Source organism: Centroberyx gerrardi, chromosome 16 (genome assembly GCF_048128805.1).
Source record: "Centroberyx gerrardi isolate f3 chromosome 16, fCenGer3.hap1.cur.20231027, whole genome shotgun sequence".
Taxonomy (NCBI): Eukaryota; Metazoa; Chordata; class Actinopteri; order Beryciformes; family Berycidae; genus Centroberyx; species Centroberyx gerrardi.
The window spans coordinates 24,728,533-24,745,341 of NC_136012.1; the positions used below are offsets into that span (position 1 = coordinate 24,728,533).

The 16,809-nt window shown below is 39.5% G+C and overlaps 2 protein-coding genes across 2 annotated transcripts; one reads left to right on the top strand and one right to left on the bottom strand.

Annotated features, from left to right (window-relative positions):
- Positions 1–10,293: 10,293 nt before the first annotated feature.
- Positions 10,294–12,923, bottom strand: cetn4 (centrin 4). The gene is made up of 5 exons (XM_071916205.2): positions 12,831–12,923; positions 12,413–12,568; positions 12,191–12,319; positions 11,561–11,698; positions 10,294–10,570 (listed from the first exon to the last, which is right to left on the bottom strand). The coding sequence occupies exons 1-5, from the start codon at positions 12,831–12,833 to the stop codon at positions 10,481–10,483; spliced, it is 516 nt and encodes a 171-aa protein (XP_071772306.1). The 5' UTR covers positions 12,834–12,923; the 3' UTR covers positions 10,294–10,480.
- Positions 12,924–13,609: 686 nt separating this feature from the next.
- On the top strand, positions 13,610–15,704 carry bbs12 (Bardet-Biedl syndrome 12). The gene has a single exon (XM_071916222.2). It carries the CDS (start codon positions 13,610–13,612, stop codon positions 15,551–15,553), a length of 1,944 nt encoding a protein of 647 aa, XP_071772323.2. The 3' UTR covers positions 15,554–15,704.
- The last annotated feature ends 1,105 nt before the right edge of the window (positions 15,705–16,809 follow it).

Here is a 16,809-nt window from a genome sequence, read left to right on the forward strand (position 1 = left end):
CACCAGGTACATTTTCACATACTAGGAATTTGACTTGGTGAGGTTGGTGCAGTGCAATATACAATACTGAATTTCCCCAAGGGGATCAATAAAGTGCTATCTTATCTTACAAGCATTTAGACATCAAGCTTTACAAATAGAATTTAAATATCAAACATCAGAGACAAAGAAGAAAGAAAGAAGAGATTCCTGAAAATATATACAGTATATACAATAAGTGTGGTGACTAAGTGGGGCTTTTACAAGGACTCAGTAGTACGTTGCATTTAGTATAAGTACCAAAAATTAATAAATAGTGTCACTATACAGGGAATACAAATACGATAGTCTAAGGTTAAGATTATCTGAGGCTTTCCAAGTGACCGTGGGCTGCAGTTTAACTCTTTTTACCTCACTGTTATTCTGCAAACGAGACATAAACTCAATACCTTCCTGTCCGTATTTTGTCATTATGTTACGTGCCAAACTAAGGGTGCGAGGGCGGGGGATTCCCCAGACCAACTGTCCATCAAGTCCAGTGCCCCAGAAACACGAGAATAAAAATAGTTTTTTGTGCGTATAGGTGGTTGTTTACCTTGTGTCATCACTGACTAGAGTTCATAGTTTACCTATGTAAGTACTGTTTTATTTAGCATGATATCAATGGTAACACCACTGGAGGTGATTGGGATTTAGTTTCTTTTACAACCTGAGATGAGCACTGCTGCACTCCACATACTCTCTCTAACCTGCAGTCCTAAAATGGATTGCCTTATCAAAGACAAACAATCAGGAAATTCTTAATGAACATGGAGTCATCAGACTTTGTATTTAACTTATGGAAACTAAAATGCTATAAGAAGAGGTGGTGTAATGGTTAAAATCCCTACTGGCCTATAGGATCAAATCCTATTTAAGAGTCTTCAAAGTTACTAATACCTTGTTATTGAAGTCCGTTTGTAGGCTATCGGATACATTTTATAGTTATGCTGTTTGTGAAAATCTGCAGAATTAAACTCACTCTTCTAACAATGAGCAGCATTAAGAAAACACAGGTTTTATGTGACAACAGAGAAATAGATATGATATGGTTAATCTCTAGTTATGTCTGAATCTGTAGGATTAAGAGAGCATTTTTGAGGATACCTTATTATGAATGATGGGTTTGTTCAGATTATTTGACATGAATCTCCTGATGAATGTTCACACACTTCATATGATGAAGCAGCCAACAAGCTATAAAAGCAGGTTTAATGTGGAGAGTAAAGCACAAAATCCATTAAGTCTCAGAACGTTTAGCAGGAAAACCCCAGTGAAGAATGCTTGACAAATGAATCAATAGTAGTGTGGAGGGTGATTTATTTTTCCTTTGAAAATTCAGAAACTGGGCTTGTCGCTAAACACTGGTAGACATATTTATCTCTGAGATTTAGATATTATACATTCACATGAAAAAAAATACCTGCAGTTTATTTTCCGCTGTGGGAGAATGAATTGCATGGAATGGATCTCATGCAAAACTAGAAATGAATGCATTTTGAAAACATTTTGTAGTGCTCATAATAGATGCAAATCAAGGAAGGAGAATATTTTCTTAAGTATTTCATTTCATTAAGTGTACAAATTAGTGCTACTTTGCACTGGGTGAACTAAACTACTGCACATCTGGTCTGGAAAAAAGTGAAACAAAAATGGACAAAAATGAAACCATACACATTTTAGGTGGTTGTTCATTATCATACGTGCACAAAGGAAAAGGTTTTAGAAACTTGTTGAGCTGACATTTTTGTAGGTATTTTTCACATATACCAAATTAGAATTTTCCATATGCGTTGCATTTTTTCATGCCCCCAACATGTGACCTTATGATGCTTATACTAAGTTTATGACGCGTGACTGACATGTTCCATGTAATGCATGCAAAAATCCTACTAGTTTTCTTTTAGTAATGTTCCGCCTGCGGTAGGTGGTGTGGTCATAGGTATTTTTAATATGTTGATTTACCCTATTGCTCATACTCTCAATTAACAGTAATATTATCCAAACAAGATGTATTTTCTATTTTGACGTAAGCAGCAAGACTGTCTATCAAACAATGTGTCCAGTACTGCAACGTTTTTTCCTTGGATTTTCCATTGGCGGCTATCGCTGCTCATGCAAACTACCCAATTCTTCTTCTGTTTATTCCAAACAAACTGCTGTAGATGCGTAAAACGCGTCACTTCCTGTTCGCCAGAGGGTTTTTCCCGGGAAAGACCTGTCAGACACTGGGTATTTAGAACAGCAAATGTAAAGGCTTTCATGAACTGGGAGTAGATTTAATCACTATTATGTTATATAAATCAGCTATAGAGGGTAGTAAAGTGGAAAGGTATATGGCAACGTCACAGATTACAATTTTAAAGTGAAGTTCAACTACTCCAAAGTGCATTATAAGTACAAATGGGGGAAATTTAGCAGGCCTCCGATGTTAGTCAGGCAGTGTGTCCATGTACACAACCAGTACACACACAGCGCAGTCTCTCTGCACCGTCAGTATTCTCTTACACAAGTTCCCTCCACACACACACGCATGCACATACACACTCTTTGGTGTTTATCTCCTGCAACCAGCGGAGAGGAAGTGAGAGTGAGACTGAGAGAGAAAACCCCTCTTGTCTGTTCTCTCTCTCTCAGCGTAAGGGAAACGGTGGGTGGGGGCTCCGACTGGTCTGAGGAGTGGTGCATCATCCTCAGACTCCCTTCTTATCAGGAGTCCCTTTTGTGGTGCACTTCTGAAAGGGAAAATGTGTCCTCAGGTAGAATTCAGAAGAATTTTCCTTCGCTCACTGCCATGAAGGGACCTGTGAAAACCCACCAGTGGTGTGTGACAGGTTGATCTGTGTGCCTGCCTCCCTAAAGGTCTTACTAAGCAGTTTTCTGAAAGGAGCATGATGTCTTAAAATGCAAATAAGGTGCTCTGTGCACAAAAAGTGAGAGAAATACGTTTCCCCACCACAAAAGGATTACGTGGAGGAGACACGACTGTAAAAGCAGTTTGACATTGAAACAGCACAATGGAAAGTAAGGGTGTGGAGGTCGGGGGGTGGATGAGCGGATACATTTATCTTCAACTCTGACCCGAGTTCATGATGAAGTTTTCTATTGTGAGTCAAGTTTTCATCATCAGCGAAAGTTTTTCTTATTTAACCATGACCAAACTGTTAACCAAATTTTCAGTTGCTTAACCTTAACCAAAGTTGTTTTAGGTACCTAAACTTAACCCTATTAACGAACATTTTCACATGACAAACGCATCAAAATGGTGTGTCCGTTCGTGCTACTGTCACATAATTCTTTCATGGTGAAAGAACGCAATCTTCACATTATTCACGTCCACAACACATACGTAATCCGCATTTCAGAGTTCAAGCTCATTTCATGATATTTAGTAAGACTGTGTTGTCCTGAGCGAGGCGTGTTTTTGGTGATGAGTAAAGCTCTCGGGCAGGGGGTGAAGTCACACAGTGAGAGTTGCTATTTGTGGTCAGCCAGAGTGTTAAACGCAGTGCAGGAAGTGTGGCTTGACTAAATTCAGGCTTTCGACCAGCAGAAATGTAACTTCAGATGGCCAAATATTTAGGTATAAGGTCAAATTGAGAACTATGATAAGGAGTCGCTTGTTGAGAGTTCACATACTATGATTTATAAAACACTGAGTGTAAGTTCTGAGTAGGGCTGGGCCATATGGTTGAAATCAATATCAATCATAAGGATTATTTTTGATATCGATATATATCACAATATGGCTCACGTATGCAAAATTACGTTAAATAATCAAGTTAAAGTTCATTGAACTGAATGGTAATGTTAGTTTTTAAATGAAATTTCCTTGTTATCATCAGTTTAGACAGCAGAATTGATTGTCACGATATCCCTAAATCACCATATCATCATGATATGATTCCACTGAAAGACGATAAACGATGATATTGAATTATCGCCCAGCCCCAGCTCTGAGTCTCAATACTATAAGCCTGTTCTAAAACAAGAAAATCTAACTGTCACGTTAACCTTTGAAAATGAGTGCAGGAACCACTGTAAGAACATCTGCTGTAGGAAAAGGTTGGTATGTTTGAAATCTGATGGGGTCTGGAATGTATTGTTGTACATCATATCATGTCATATCTAGAATTTGGGTTGGGAACTTGGATTGGATTTTTGAAGATCAATACCATCATTTTTGCATTGAAGCTGCTGATAGCCGATATTGTGCCGATGTTGTACCGTAATTCACTATCTTCAAATTTCAATTATTAATTTTCCCTCCAGAATTTTGTTCTTCTCAGGATGGAAAAGCCTCTGAAACAGAATTTAGACCATCATGCGAAAATAAAGCTCTCCACTGAAACAGACTGATGAAATTCCTTTAGTGTTAGTGGCTCTTTACGGCAGGATGACGCACCCCACCTATTCAACAGTAAGGGGAAATCTGGGATACATTACTGCCTAGGAATGAAGAATTTGGTCACAAAAAACCCATTATTGAACAGTTAAACAAATAAATAAAATGTGCTATGAAAATCAATTTCGTGGTGGGTTTTACAGACTGTTTTTGTGTAGCTGTGAGAGAGGAACCTCCATGATATCGGTGATAGATGACACGGGCTGGTTGGTATCTGATATCAAATAAAAGCCCAATATTACCCTTTTTCTTATCATATATCATATTATGTATCCAAAACACCAGTACAATAGCAGATACAACACCTGTAAAATAGCAAAACTTTTTTTTCCATCAAGGCTGTTTTAACTTATTTCTCTTTTCACTTTATGCATTTTACTATTTCTCAACTGTTTCCCACGCTATTGTATTTCCTTATTATTTTGATTCTGTTGTTCAATACAGTAGTATCTTAGTGTATAACCTTTTTTTTTTTTGTTGCTCCTGTATTTTTTTTCTCATTGTATATTTTTGCTATCCCTTTACCTCTGTATTCACTGTCCAAACTAAATAAAATACCATATATCTAACATGCTGCCAAGTGCACTGCTACTGTAATATCCAGAGTCCAACCCTGGATGTGTGTGGGTGACTGAACAGAAATATTAGTCATCTTTTTTCTTGTTCTAACCTTTGATACTAAAGTGAGAACTAGCGAGATGAGCTAAAAAAAAAATCACCGTACTCTAACACAATAGCCAAAGTATTTGTATTTCAAACTATTACACTGTCAGGCAGATTGATTTTGCCCCTGTCTTAACAATGTAGTGTACTTCCTCCTCCCACTTGCAATAGTACCATTTCCTACACTGCGGTCTCCCCTTAGTGAAGAGTTTGCATTTCCGGCTAGGGGGTGTGAGGTTGAAAGTTTGCATGCATCATGATATACTGGGCACATTGCCAATGGTTGTTTTCTGTTTATTTCCTATGAATATACAGAACTGAAAACATTCACTGATTTATAAACCCTCGTACACACAGGACAAGGTGAAATGAAGGTGATTTTCTAATGATGGAGAAAAGCAAGCAGAATGCCTGATATTACCGTAAGTGTACAGGAAGAGTACAAAGCTGGCGTGGGTGGGGGATCGCCTTCGTCGGCTCCGCAGCCGGGATGACACAGCTTGTTGATAACATTACGTTAGTTTTAGATTATCATCTAAAATTCAAAGAGCTTAACATTTAACATTATGAGTAAAAATGTAGCCGCTAACCAACCACTGTTTAGAGGTTCCTTTATAATCTAAAAATCAACTTAACTGGTGAAATAGTGAAAGTGGCAGATGAAATTTAGAATCCAACAGCCATTATGATCAGTGGGCAAAAAGTTTGTTTCCTGCCCTGTTTATATGACAGAATTGTTCAAATTCGGCAAGAATTGACTGTAATTGAGTGTGACTAGACCACATAAATTTTAATGCTCAAGGCACATGGCTATAATTAATCACCAACTTATCAATATAAGCTGAAAAGTGTGAATTCCACCCAGAAAAATTTGTCAAATATGTTTTAATCTGATCCTAGGGTGTGATCACACCTATAGTTTTTCTTTTTTTTCTTTTTTTGCATTTTGGTATTTGGTTAGTTTAGGTTCACACTGCATAATTACTATCAAACCAGGGCTTAAAAAAAACAAAGTCACATGGACCCCATTTACACACAGCATTAAAATGTGACTTGACTGAGCAGATAGCGATTCGATTGCATTTAACTACATAAAAATCCAGGTGTAAATGCACCCAAGACGCACTGGGGACAGTTTAAAATCTGATTGCTTAAACCTCGGGAGGTAGTTTGAGACGCCACGTGGCCGCAATTTGGCCGAGTGTAAATGGAAATGTTTCTCCAAGCTGCATGCGTAATGTCTATACTCCTTCCAAAATGTTACATAATATGGTTAAAAACTAGGCCTACATTGAGGAAGAGGAATTTGCATATTGTGAGGGAAAGGGCAGGTAGAGGAGCAATCGGATTTCTATCTGGCTGCTGAAGACGCATTTTTGATAACAAATGTAATGTTGATAAATTGCATCCCGATACAATCTGGATATAAGTCGAATGAAATGCCAGATGTAAATGGGGTCATGGAGTAACAAGTAGCTTGCTGAGTGTCACCCTGCCAGGGGAAATAAAGGAGGGGGCGGTGGGTCAAATCTGACTTCAGTCCCTGTAACTTTAGCTAAGCATGATGGTCTGTGCTCTTCTTCTCTTAGAACACAAGAAGAAATAGTTGAATACGAGCATCAGTCCAGACTTCATTTTGTTATGCTAGGCTTTCCAAGCATGAGGAACTGCTGGCTATCAGATGTTAACAGCTGTCTCCTTAATCCATTCACATGAAAAAAAACACACCTGCACAATCCCTTGTGTTTTGGGGTTGCTTCCTGTAGCTGCTCGGATTACGTTCTCACTCCTAATGACTCGCATTTCCAGGCGTCTCGGTGCCATTATTTTGTACCACCCAGGTCTGAATGGCATTGTTCTCCCCTTGCCAAATGAACCAAACTAAAGGATTAAATGCTCCAGAGTTTGAATAAACCGCTCCACTGCACATGAATGAACATATACAACACTCTCCAAAGCTAAAACCAGAGAACCAAGCCTGTGTGGGATGTGATCAAGAGACAAACCATGCATGTTAATAATGTATGCACTCACTGTACTCTGAAACTATTTAGAAAAAAGCAGCCACAGAATTGCACATGCTTTGTTATGCTATGAACAACATGAACATTTTAGGGTGGATTTTTCCTTTAATGTATTGGTACAGTTTACATCTAATTAGATATTGTAGTAACAATACCAGAGAAGGTGTTCTTTACTGTGATTATACTGTAGGTACAACGGTGACGCAATAGGACAGTGTTTCCCAATCACACCTGATCCAATTAAGGGCTCAATGTTGATTGGTTGAGCAGTAGAAACAGATCTACCTGAACAGCACTAGCGAGATTCAGCATCACAGAAGTACTCACAGTTAAGAACGTCCTCAAAGGTATTATGACTTTTACAGATGTATATGTACTGACTGTCTTCAAAGTTGTATACATGCATAGGAATAAAAAAGAAAACAATAAAGCTTGCTAACTAGTCCTCTGGTTATAACAAGAGCCAATAAAACTTTATGTCAATTACCAGCACTGGTTTGAATGCATCTTTGACCAATCAGATTAGTTGACTGAAGCTACCCGTTGTGTAAAATGTATTTAAAACAGCAATTAGACAATAGTATGCATTGTTTTGATAAAATACAACACCACAGAAACATTGATTGCTTCATCATACTGTAAAAGACTGAAAATTAGGATACTGTCACAATGTCAAAAACATTTTACAGCTGCCTACGAATGCCTGATAATCCAGTGACAATAATAAAAAATCTAGTTATTCCTAAACTAGCTAAGAAAGTGTCTGAATAAAAAGACAAACATACCACTGATGCAATCACCCTTTGCCTCTTCTAGGCACAATGACGGTTTTTACTTTGACTTATACTCTCTTCAACTTGGCTTAGAAAGAAGGGGGCTTATGAAAATAGGTTCTCTATTGGTGACACATTCTTGACCTTTTGGAGTCAATAATATACCATCTTTTTACCACCAACGATCACACTTGCAACGGTTAGTTGTTTTGGAAATTGATCATTTTATGGGAAAATAAAAACAGCAGCCGCGCAGTGGGAGTACTTAGCAGAATGCTGTATAACCACAACAGTAGGGGAATAACACTCAGCTGAGGGGCTGTGGAGCATTTAAAGGCCATGTAACGGCTGCTGCACAAAAACAACCAAGTCCAATTGGAAAGTTTTGCACTAAAATCAGATATCCACCATTTGAGAGAACTGACACCTACACAAAATGACTGCTCCATGCAAGTAAAGCCTCTTATGTGTTATTGTTGAAGTTACGAACGAACTTGCGACCTTGTTTTTGAGGATATAATCATCAGTGGTTTTGATATATTGATGATGCATTTCAGGTAATACCATTTTTTCAAACTGGATATATAGCATTTTTGAATGAAAGCCCTCAGTTGCGGTGGTTTTCATGCCGCAACGCTGAGAAAACCCATTAAAAGCTGTTTATATAATTTCAAAATTGTATGGCTAATAACCTGAAAATAAATTACTTTTTAAGTCCTGAAAAGTCAGCTTTCTGGAATTAAGAGGTATTCATTTGACAACACTAGATATCATGGACCTGGACTTTTAAATGAAGCCATTTTTTTCTCATAATACAAACAAGTAGAAAATTTAGAAAGGTGCCGATTTGGAAAGCCTCACATATGGCGAGGGTATTCGTCCCTGTCCACTTAATACTGCAACTGGATCCTGTTTTTCACTCTCACCTGGAACGTCACATACTTTGAAGTGTGAGAAGGTGGACTGATTTGACTCATATGGGGTAAGATATTATGAACCTTTGAAATATTGGCTTTTTGCTTTGGCTCATCTATTTCAGCTCCATGTTGCAGTTCTACAGCTGAAGAAAGTGAAGAGAATCTATAAACTCCATATTGTAGCTCTATAGCAGTACAAAGTGAGTGAAGAGAATCATTGTTGTTTTATAAAAATTGAAAGACATGCAGTCATTATTATGCCTGTAGTTCACACATAAGAATTTTAGCTTGGGGGAATTGTGATTCATATGAAGATTTAATTTACAAAACGCTATATGTCATATTTCAGAAAAAACAAAACAAAACATCATTCAGTATCTCTAAAATACAGAGGATCGAGTCTGTCAAAGTGTTGTGATTTTGTTACCTACTCCTTTTTTTTTTTTGTACGGTCAAGCATTTTGCATGAGTAGGTGTCACATCTTTCAATAGGTGCATCTCTCATCTTAAGACGAAACTCTTCATATTTTCCACCTGATGTTCCTTCGCTGTCTAGAACAGGTTATCAGAACTTTCACAATCAACAATAGGCATCCTCAAAATAATAGACAGCCGTCTGACGGCTCGGAAAGACACGTCACCTCAATATCCTGTTTATTTTAACAAGGTATGATGCTTGGGCCAAAACCAGACTTCCGCTGTCTATTACAATTAATCAGTAGGATCATTTTTCCTTTGAGATGGTCATGTAGGCAAGGCAGCACTGTGCCGAATCCACTCCAGATGATAAACTAGGTTAGTAACACAGTGTGAAGTGAGAGTCACTTTTACTGAGTTACTCATCTCAAGTTCACGCTTTTCATTTCTATCTACAGTAGAACATTCTGGTTAGTCGAGATCGACTTAGTCATATGACTTTCACTGCGTGTTGCCTGGCATTGGGCTATTGTTAGCATGCAATGCATTGCAGCGTCTGCTGCAGCGACTGAGTGAACTGGATTTATTTACTTCATTCAGATGCTCAAGACCATAGCTTTTTAGTCATGTCTCAAGTAAAAATACCAAACATTTGCGTGTTACAGCTTAGTTTCACAAATGCTAAGACTTGCTGCTTTTCTGTTCATATAATTATTAAATGAATACTTTGGGGGGGTTTTTTGGCAGCTGGTCAGACTAAGTAAGCAATTTTAAGAATCTTTGGGCTCTGGTAACTTGTGATGTGCATGTCATGTTTTTGACATTTTCTAGGCTAAATGATTAATTGAAAAAATAATCGCCAGATTAATCGATAATGAAAATAGTCATTAGTTGCAGCCCTAACTGGATTTAAATTGAAAGACTGGAAAAAACTGTGAAACTAAGTGCAGTGTTTCTAAAACGCACATCCAGGTTTATGGGAATATCAAGCCTTTGCAATGTCACAAGATCTTGAGAAAATCTAAGCTATATGCAAAATACCACATTACACACAACAAACAAATAAACTATGATGAAATATATTTATTTGCCTTGCATTGTACAAAAATCTGTGCAAAGATATGTTCAAATTCTTTATTTACAAACCCAATATATCTGCAGAAGTTATAGCTCCTAAAGCTACTGTAGAAATTGTCCTTGACAGAATCAAAAAGGTAAATCTTAAAAAGGTCCCAAGAACAAGACTGTAACAAATCAACATGCTCAGTACAGATTGGTCTTCTTCATTATCCTCAGGAACTCCTGCTCGTTGATCTCACCGTCTCCATCTCGGTCTGTCTCGTCAATCATTTCCTAACAAATCAGAAAGAAAAAACATAAATGCTGCTGCAATATGTTCAAACATAAACCTGGAGCGCTTTTAATCTGAGTTCTGAAATCCAACACTGTTAGTTGACCTTCACAACTGAGTGAAGGAGTTTGATATATTAGATGGAGCCAGACTGGAAAAACCCTCGCTGGGCCTGAAGCGCGGAGAGACGGTGTGTGTTGCATAAAGCATCTCAGCGCACACGCTCCTAAGAAACAACTGACCTTATGAAGCAGGAATGCAATTGCTACTGTCCCATCAAATTTAAGAACATTATAGCATGAAGGGGAAACGGGAGACGAGAGAGCAGTTTCATCTGTATGTATCAGTCTTACGTGTACTGCTAAGGCAGGGGGGGTTCCTCAAATGTTTTCATGTCACAGACCCACAAACAGACACACATTAGGCTACAGGACCCCCATATAGGAGATTTATTCTGTTGGAGATTTAGCATTTAATTGTATAACTGACTACCTTGTACATGGGGAAATAATAGTGGTGGGAGTGAAATCTATGATTAAAACAGTCATTCTAATAGGTTTTACAATTAGATAATTTCTAATAAAGTGACATTAAATTAGTACCATCCTGGACCCCACTTTGTGAACCACTGGTCTAAAGGCATACTACTACGATTAAAACTGCATGTCTATGAAACTGTACTAACATAATCAGGGAGGGAAATTACCAACAGCCGAATTCTGGGGATTTTTTTTGCTGGGGCTGGTAAGTTTGTGTCCTGTAGCAGCCACTTTGCCAGGTGACCAGCATTTGATTGGAGGCCCTTTTTTGGAAAACATCCGGCAGTAGATAGAAAAACGAGTTTCCTATCCTGAACATATATCTCACATGGTGGGTGTTGAAAACATTGAAAACAACCCTCTGTATCATCAAATTCGACAGCAGTTTGAGGAAAACAAAAAAAATGCTTCTTCACACTACAAAAAAATCTGTATCTGTAGGAACCACCGTACCTGTAATTCTTCATCCGTGAGGTTTTCGCCCAGCTCCTTGGCAACTCTCTTGAGATTTTTGAATGAGATTTTCCCCGTGCAATCATCATCGAACAACCGAAACGCCTTCAGTATTTCTTCTTTGGAGTCCTTTTCGCTCTAATAGACAACGAACCCGGGACAGGACAAACACCTCTGATGATGATGATGCATCACAGCAACAATTTACAATCATATTCAAACTGCTCTTCCTAGTTGGAAATTTGCCGAGATGATTATGAACTGAGAGTGCACTCTTATTACCAGAGATCCGACACTTTTTTGCAAATAAAATCTCATGACTTTTACATGAATATTCAATGATACAGCACTATTTCCATGACCAATATTTGTCTATGTTCAAATAGCCTAATACACGATTTGTCAAATACTGGATTTCACTGTTGCTTTGCTACAATTGGGACTTATGTATTCAGGAGATTTGTTGTGTGGGTTACTATATCTTCAACAGCAACCAGCAGCCAAGCTTGATGTTAAACACTTGACCAGTTGGAAAACAAAAGACTTTTCTACACTTTTTCCAGGCTTGGAAAACAATTTTCAAGTTCCATGATGTTTCGAGATTTTCCCTGACAGTTGTATTACACTCACCATTTTCTGTGTCATCATACTGAGAAAGTCATTGAAGTCAATTGTTCCAGAGCCTTCCTTGTCTATATCTGCAATCATCTTCTTGATTTCTTCTTTCTTTGGTTCAAACCCAAGAGCTCGCATGGCAACCTGGGGGATAGATATGTACACAAAGCACCTGAGGCTATATCAAGGTTTCAGATATATTTGTAAAGACATATTACTTTATGAAATGTGATGTACCTTCAGTTCCTTCACGTCTATTGTGCCTGTGCCATCGGTGTCAAACAGATCAAAAGCTTCCCTGATCTCTTGTTTTTGCTCCTCTGTCAATTCGGGTTTGGGTCCTGCCTTTTTCCTTTGGTTGGTGGAGGGAGTGGGCTTTCGGTAACTTGAAGCCTGGTGAATGCAAACAATGAGATGGTTGCTACATTACACAAGGTAGTTAGTTAAGAAACTCAAAGGTGCTACTGAAAAGGTCAAACTTGTTAGCTAACGTTAGCTTCCATGCGGTTCCATGAGACCAAACAGAAACAAACACAGCGGTAGCTTGCTAAAGTTAGCAGCTAACTACGTTTCAACTTTTCTCGGTAAAACTCGTAGTTTTCTGAAGAAAGAATGCAACGTAAATCACATATCATACATTTATATAAAAACGTACCATTTTAAATATTGTTTCACCCAGGAACTCTTTATTGTTGTGTTTGGTGATCGGATGTCAACAAGGTGGGCAGCAACGGCTGTTTTTTTTTCTTTTACTATAAATGACATGGGAGATATCCAATAGAAAATATGAAGACGCCACTATTTGCGCATCTTAACCAATCGCAAAGTTAAATGGGCGGGATATAATGGCGTCCGCCAATCGTTTAGATCGTTTCTTGTCTCCTAGCAACTAGTGTAACATCCGCATGCGCATTGCATCGCACACACAGGACTAGCTGGGCAGCGGGGGACGAACAGACAGCAGCATCATACACTAAGGTAATATTATATGCTTTGTGGTCAGATAAAGTTTGTATTGCAAGAATATCTCTTGGAGACACTCCTGCTTCTTCAGCTCATGGCAGGTTCGCTATAGACAAGCCAAAGCTACAGTAAGTATTTGTTTTGTTTTGAGGCTTTAGCAGCTAGCTTAGCTCACAAGCTACAGCCTGTCTCTTACTTGCTCTTCTTGCTTTTTATTGTTGTTTATGTGTTGTGCAGCGTAAATTGTCACATTTATTTCTATCATAGCTTGCAGTGAATAGTAAACTTTTTTATTGGTGTAATGGTAAAACTTAATGCCTTTGACCAAGGCTGTGATTAACTTTGCACACAAACCCTGTGAACCCTGAAATTTTACTAATGAATGAGTGAATATTTGTGTATTGTTATTGGCTAGAGGGTGAACAAAGTTAAAACTTTACCTTTCCTTATTCAACTCAGGCACCTCAAGTAATGTTTAGAAGTACAATTATAAACCAACGACAGCATGTTGGACTGCAGAAGCTGTCGGCGCTGGCAGGAGTCACACATTCCTCTTTGGGCCCCAGTAAAAACTACAAGTTCATCCAAGATGAGACGAGCGGGGAGTCGTCTCTGGTGTGCTCCTGTGTCCGCCTCTTGGAGAACCTGGAGCCGACCTGCGCAGTGGGTCAGCTGGTTAACGAGACGATACAAGCACACCAGAAGGTCTATCATTCGGGGTCAGGGTGCCTTCTGTTCCTGGCGGGCGCATGGAGCCGAGCGGCGCTGGAGTGTCTGCAGAGAGGGATTTCAGTAGCACACATCATCTCGGCTATGTCTGAAGGGATGGATATGTGCTTGGATGTGTGCAGGAAAAACAGCATCTCAACTGCGAGTCTCTGTGCGGCGCCATCAGAGAATTGCTCTGCGGCATCTCAAGACTCGGACCATGACCTGCCAAAGAAACCCGTTGTGGGGGCTTCACAGGTATCGTCCCACCTCCGAACAACAGGACTTACCCACAAGACTCACAACACCAGCGGACAGCGGAGAATAAAGCTCACTCACAGCAGACATTTCTGTGAAGCCAAGCCTGAATATGTTTCCGCAGTACCACGACCTCCTTCTCAGGACTCTAAATATGTTGACATCGCTTGCATCGCTGGGACAGTGAGCCACGGTTGTGTCGATGCAATGAATTTAGCGGTGGAAGCCAGCCGGATGCAGTCGAAAAACAGTGAACAAGATGTCAGCTGTTCCACATTCGACGTCGCTAAGGTGATGACTTGCGTGCTACCAGGTTTACCAGAGGAACATGCTTGTGTTTTACCAGGCTGCGTTGTTCTGCTGTCTGCTGAACAGGCTTCAGTTGCACAGCGCTTGAAGCAACAGCACTTGAAAGTTGCTCTCATAAACGGAGATTTATCTGATAAGTACCGCCATCTTGGCTTCAATAGGCCGGCGGGTTTAGGACGCGTGACTGAGAAGCTGGATTTGGGAAGTTTAAGCAAAGAGGAGGAATGGGTGGAAAATGTTCTGACGTCTCTGTTGAAGCTGAACGTGAATCTGATATTAGTCAGTGGGGTTGCTAGTGAAAAACTGATTCAGCACTGCTATACACAGCATATACTTGTGGTGGAGAAAATGAAGGACTCTGTTTTGAAGGCCTTTGCAAGTGCAACAGGAGCTGTGCCTGTGACTTATGCCACACAGTTGACTAAGCACTGTGTTGGCACTGGGACGCAAGTCGCAGTATGGAGGGACCTCAGCAGCAACGAGAGGAAGTCATCAGTAGCTGTGAATATTTCCACTAACAGTAACACTGGACTGGTCACAGTGATCCTCACAAGCTGTGTGTATGGCAAGCTGCAGGCCTTGGAGGACCGGTTTTGGGCCTGTGCTTATCGTTTGCACCACGCCCTGAAAGACGGAGCGCTCCTGCCTGGTGCCGGAGGGATAGAGATGCTTTGTGTTCGTCACCTTCAGAAACACTCCAGAGAGGAGAATGGTGACTCGGTCCAGCAAACCAAAGCAGGAAGAGCGGGTAGCCCTTACAGCGACGTCGTGCTGCGCCTCATGGCGGACGGCTTGATAGACTACGTCTCCACCGTAATGGTTAACACTGGAAGGTGGTCAAAAGTCAAAGCCTGGACTGCAGTGAGCCGACAACTGCAAGACTCTAACGGAGTATTAGGCGTCAGGGCCAAGTGCTCAAAACTGTTCTTGGAAGCGGAAACGGAGGATAGCGCAAGCTCCTCAGTCATGAAATCCAGTGAAGCATCAGCAGGGGAAGTCTATGATAATTTGAGTGTGAAGCTGGAAGCGTGGAGGAAAGCGTTAGATCTGGTTTTGCTTGTGTTACAGACTGATGCAGAGGTCATCACAGGCACAGACCATAAAACTGTTGGTGCGCAGGCAAATCTAATGCTGTTATAATTTAAAACATTTTACAGTATCTTACTTATCTTTCTACCATACTTATTTGACAATTTTTTTACACAACTATCTGAATGGTTTTCAGGTCACAAATGGGGGGGAAAAGGAATATTAGTGTTTTATACATTTCTTAAAAACAAATGCTGCTCACAGAAAGAAACATGATTAAAACCTCAAAGATGTCACAAGGAAGTCAATGGTAACACTAAAAGTGTTAATAAATGTATATTGAATGTATGTGAAATAAACCTATTAAACTGACTTTTTTCTTGAGGCTTGTATTCATGTCATCACAAAATATTCAAATGCAATAATATTGTATTCAAATATAACCTATCATGTTTAGATTGGATGGAATTCTGCTTCCTATATTTTACCACATGGGGGAGACAAATGATCAATTTATGATAGGCTTTTACAGTAGCTGACTCACTAAACCAGAGTGAGAATAGAATACAATAGAATAAATGAAATTGAAGAATTGGCTTAAATTGCTAGATTGCCAGAAAGGGGAGTGCAAGGGTCAAAGCAACAAATATTGCACAAATATTGCTGTGTCTCCTCTGAATATTTACTTTTCTCTAATAAAAAAGTACAAGATAAAGGAATAGCCATGCAGAAAAGGTAAATATTTTTTGCCTTAAGCTGGCGATACCACTGTTCTTTAAAAAAAAAAAAAAAATCTTAAACCACATTCTACTGACCAGCTTGAGTTTATTTTTACCCGTTTCCTGTTTTTGCAACCCCCTTTTTAAATTCATTAAAATCAGCTTCTTTTATTTGTTATTGTTTCATTGTCTGTAAGACACTTTCTACCTTTCTTATGAAATGTGCCATAGAGTTACAGTTTATTTTTATTATTAACCAACCCTGACTTGGCTGGCACTAGCCGTCCATAAGGTGGTGCACACCTTGTCAGCGTGCTCAGGTCCGCCAGGGAAAACCAATCCTGCCTGTCCCAAACCACAATTAAATTTCCCTGTGATGGGGCATGGGAGAAACTGTGTGGCGTGTGAGTGTGTTTTTCAGTCTCGGAGCACTTCCCTTGTGATATTTGCCTACATTATGTGTCTGCACCTTGGCTTACACACTTCATGTTGGACATTGATTCTGTTTCCCAGGCCAAGTGTGGTGGTTTTATGACCTGAGTGTCATAATGGGAATGGTTGACGGAGAAGGAACGCCTCCAGACAGAGTAAATGTTTTCGGTTAAGTCTGATTAACTCTGCCTCTTCAAATAAATAGTAAAATAAAGG

Coding starts and splice junctions, on each gene's coding strand:
- cetn4 (XM_071916205.2), bottom strand. Junction 12,320..12,412: donor TAGACGTGAAGGAACTGAAG/GTACATCACATT, acceptor TCTATCCCCCAG/GTTGCCATGCGAGCTCTTGG. Junction 11,699..12,190: donor GTATGATGACACAGAAAATG/GTGAGTGTAATA, acceptor GTTGTCTATTAG/AGCGAAAAGGACTCCAAAGA.
- bbs12 (XM_071916222.2), top strand. CDS start 13,610: ATGTTTAGAAGTACAATTATAAACCAACGACAGCATGTTGGACTGCAG.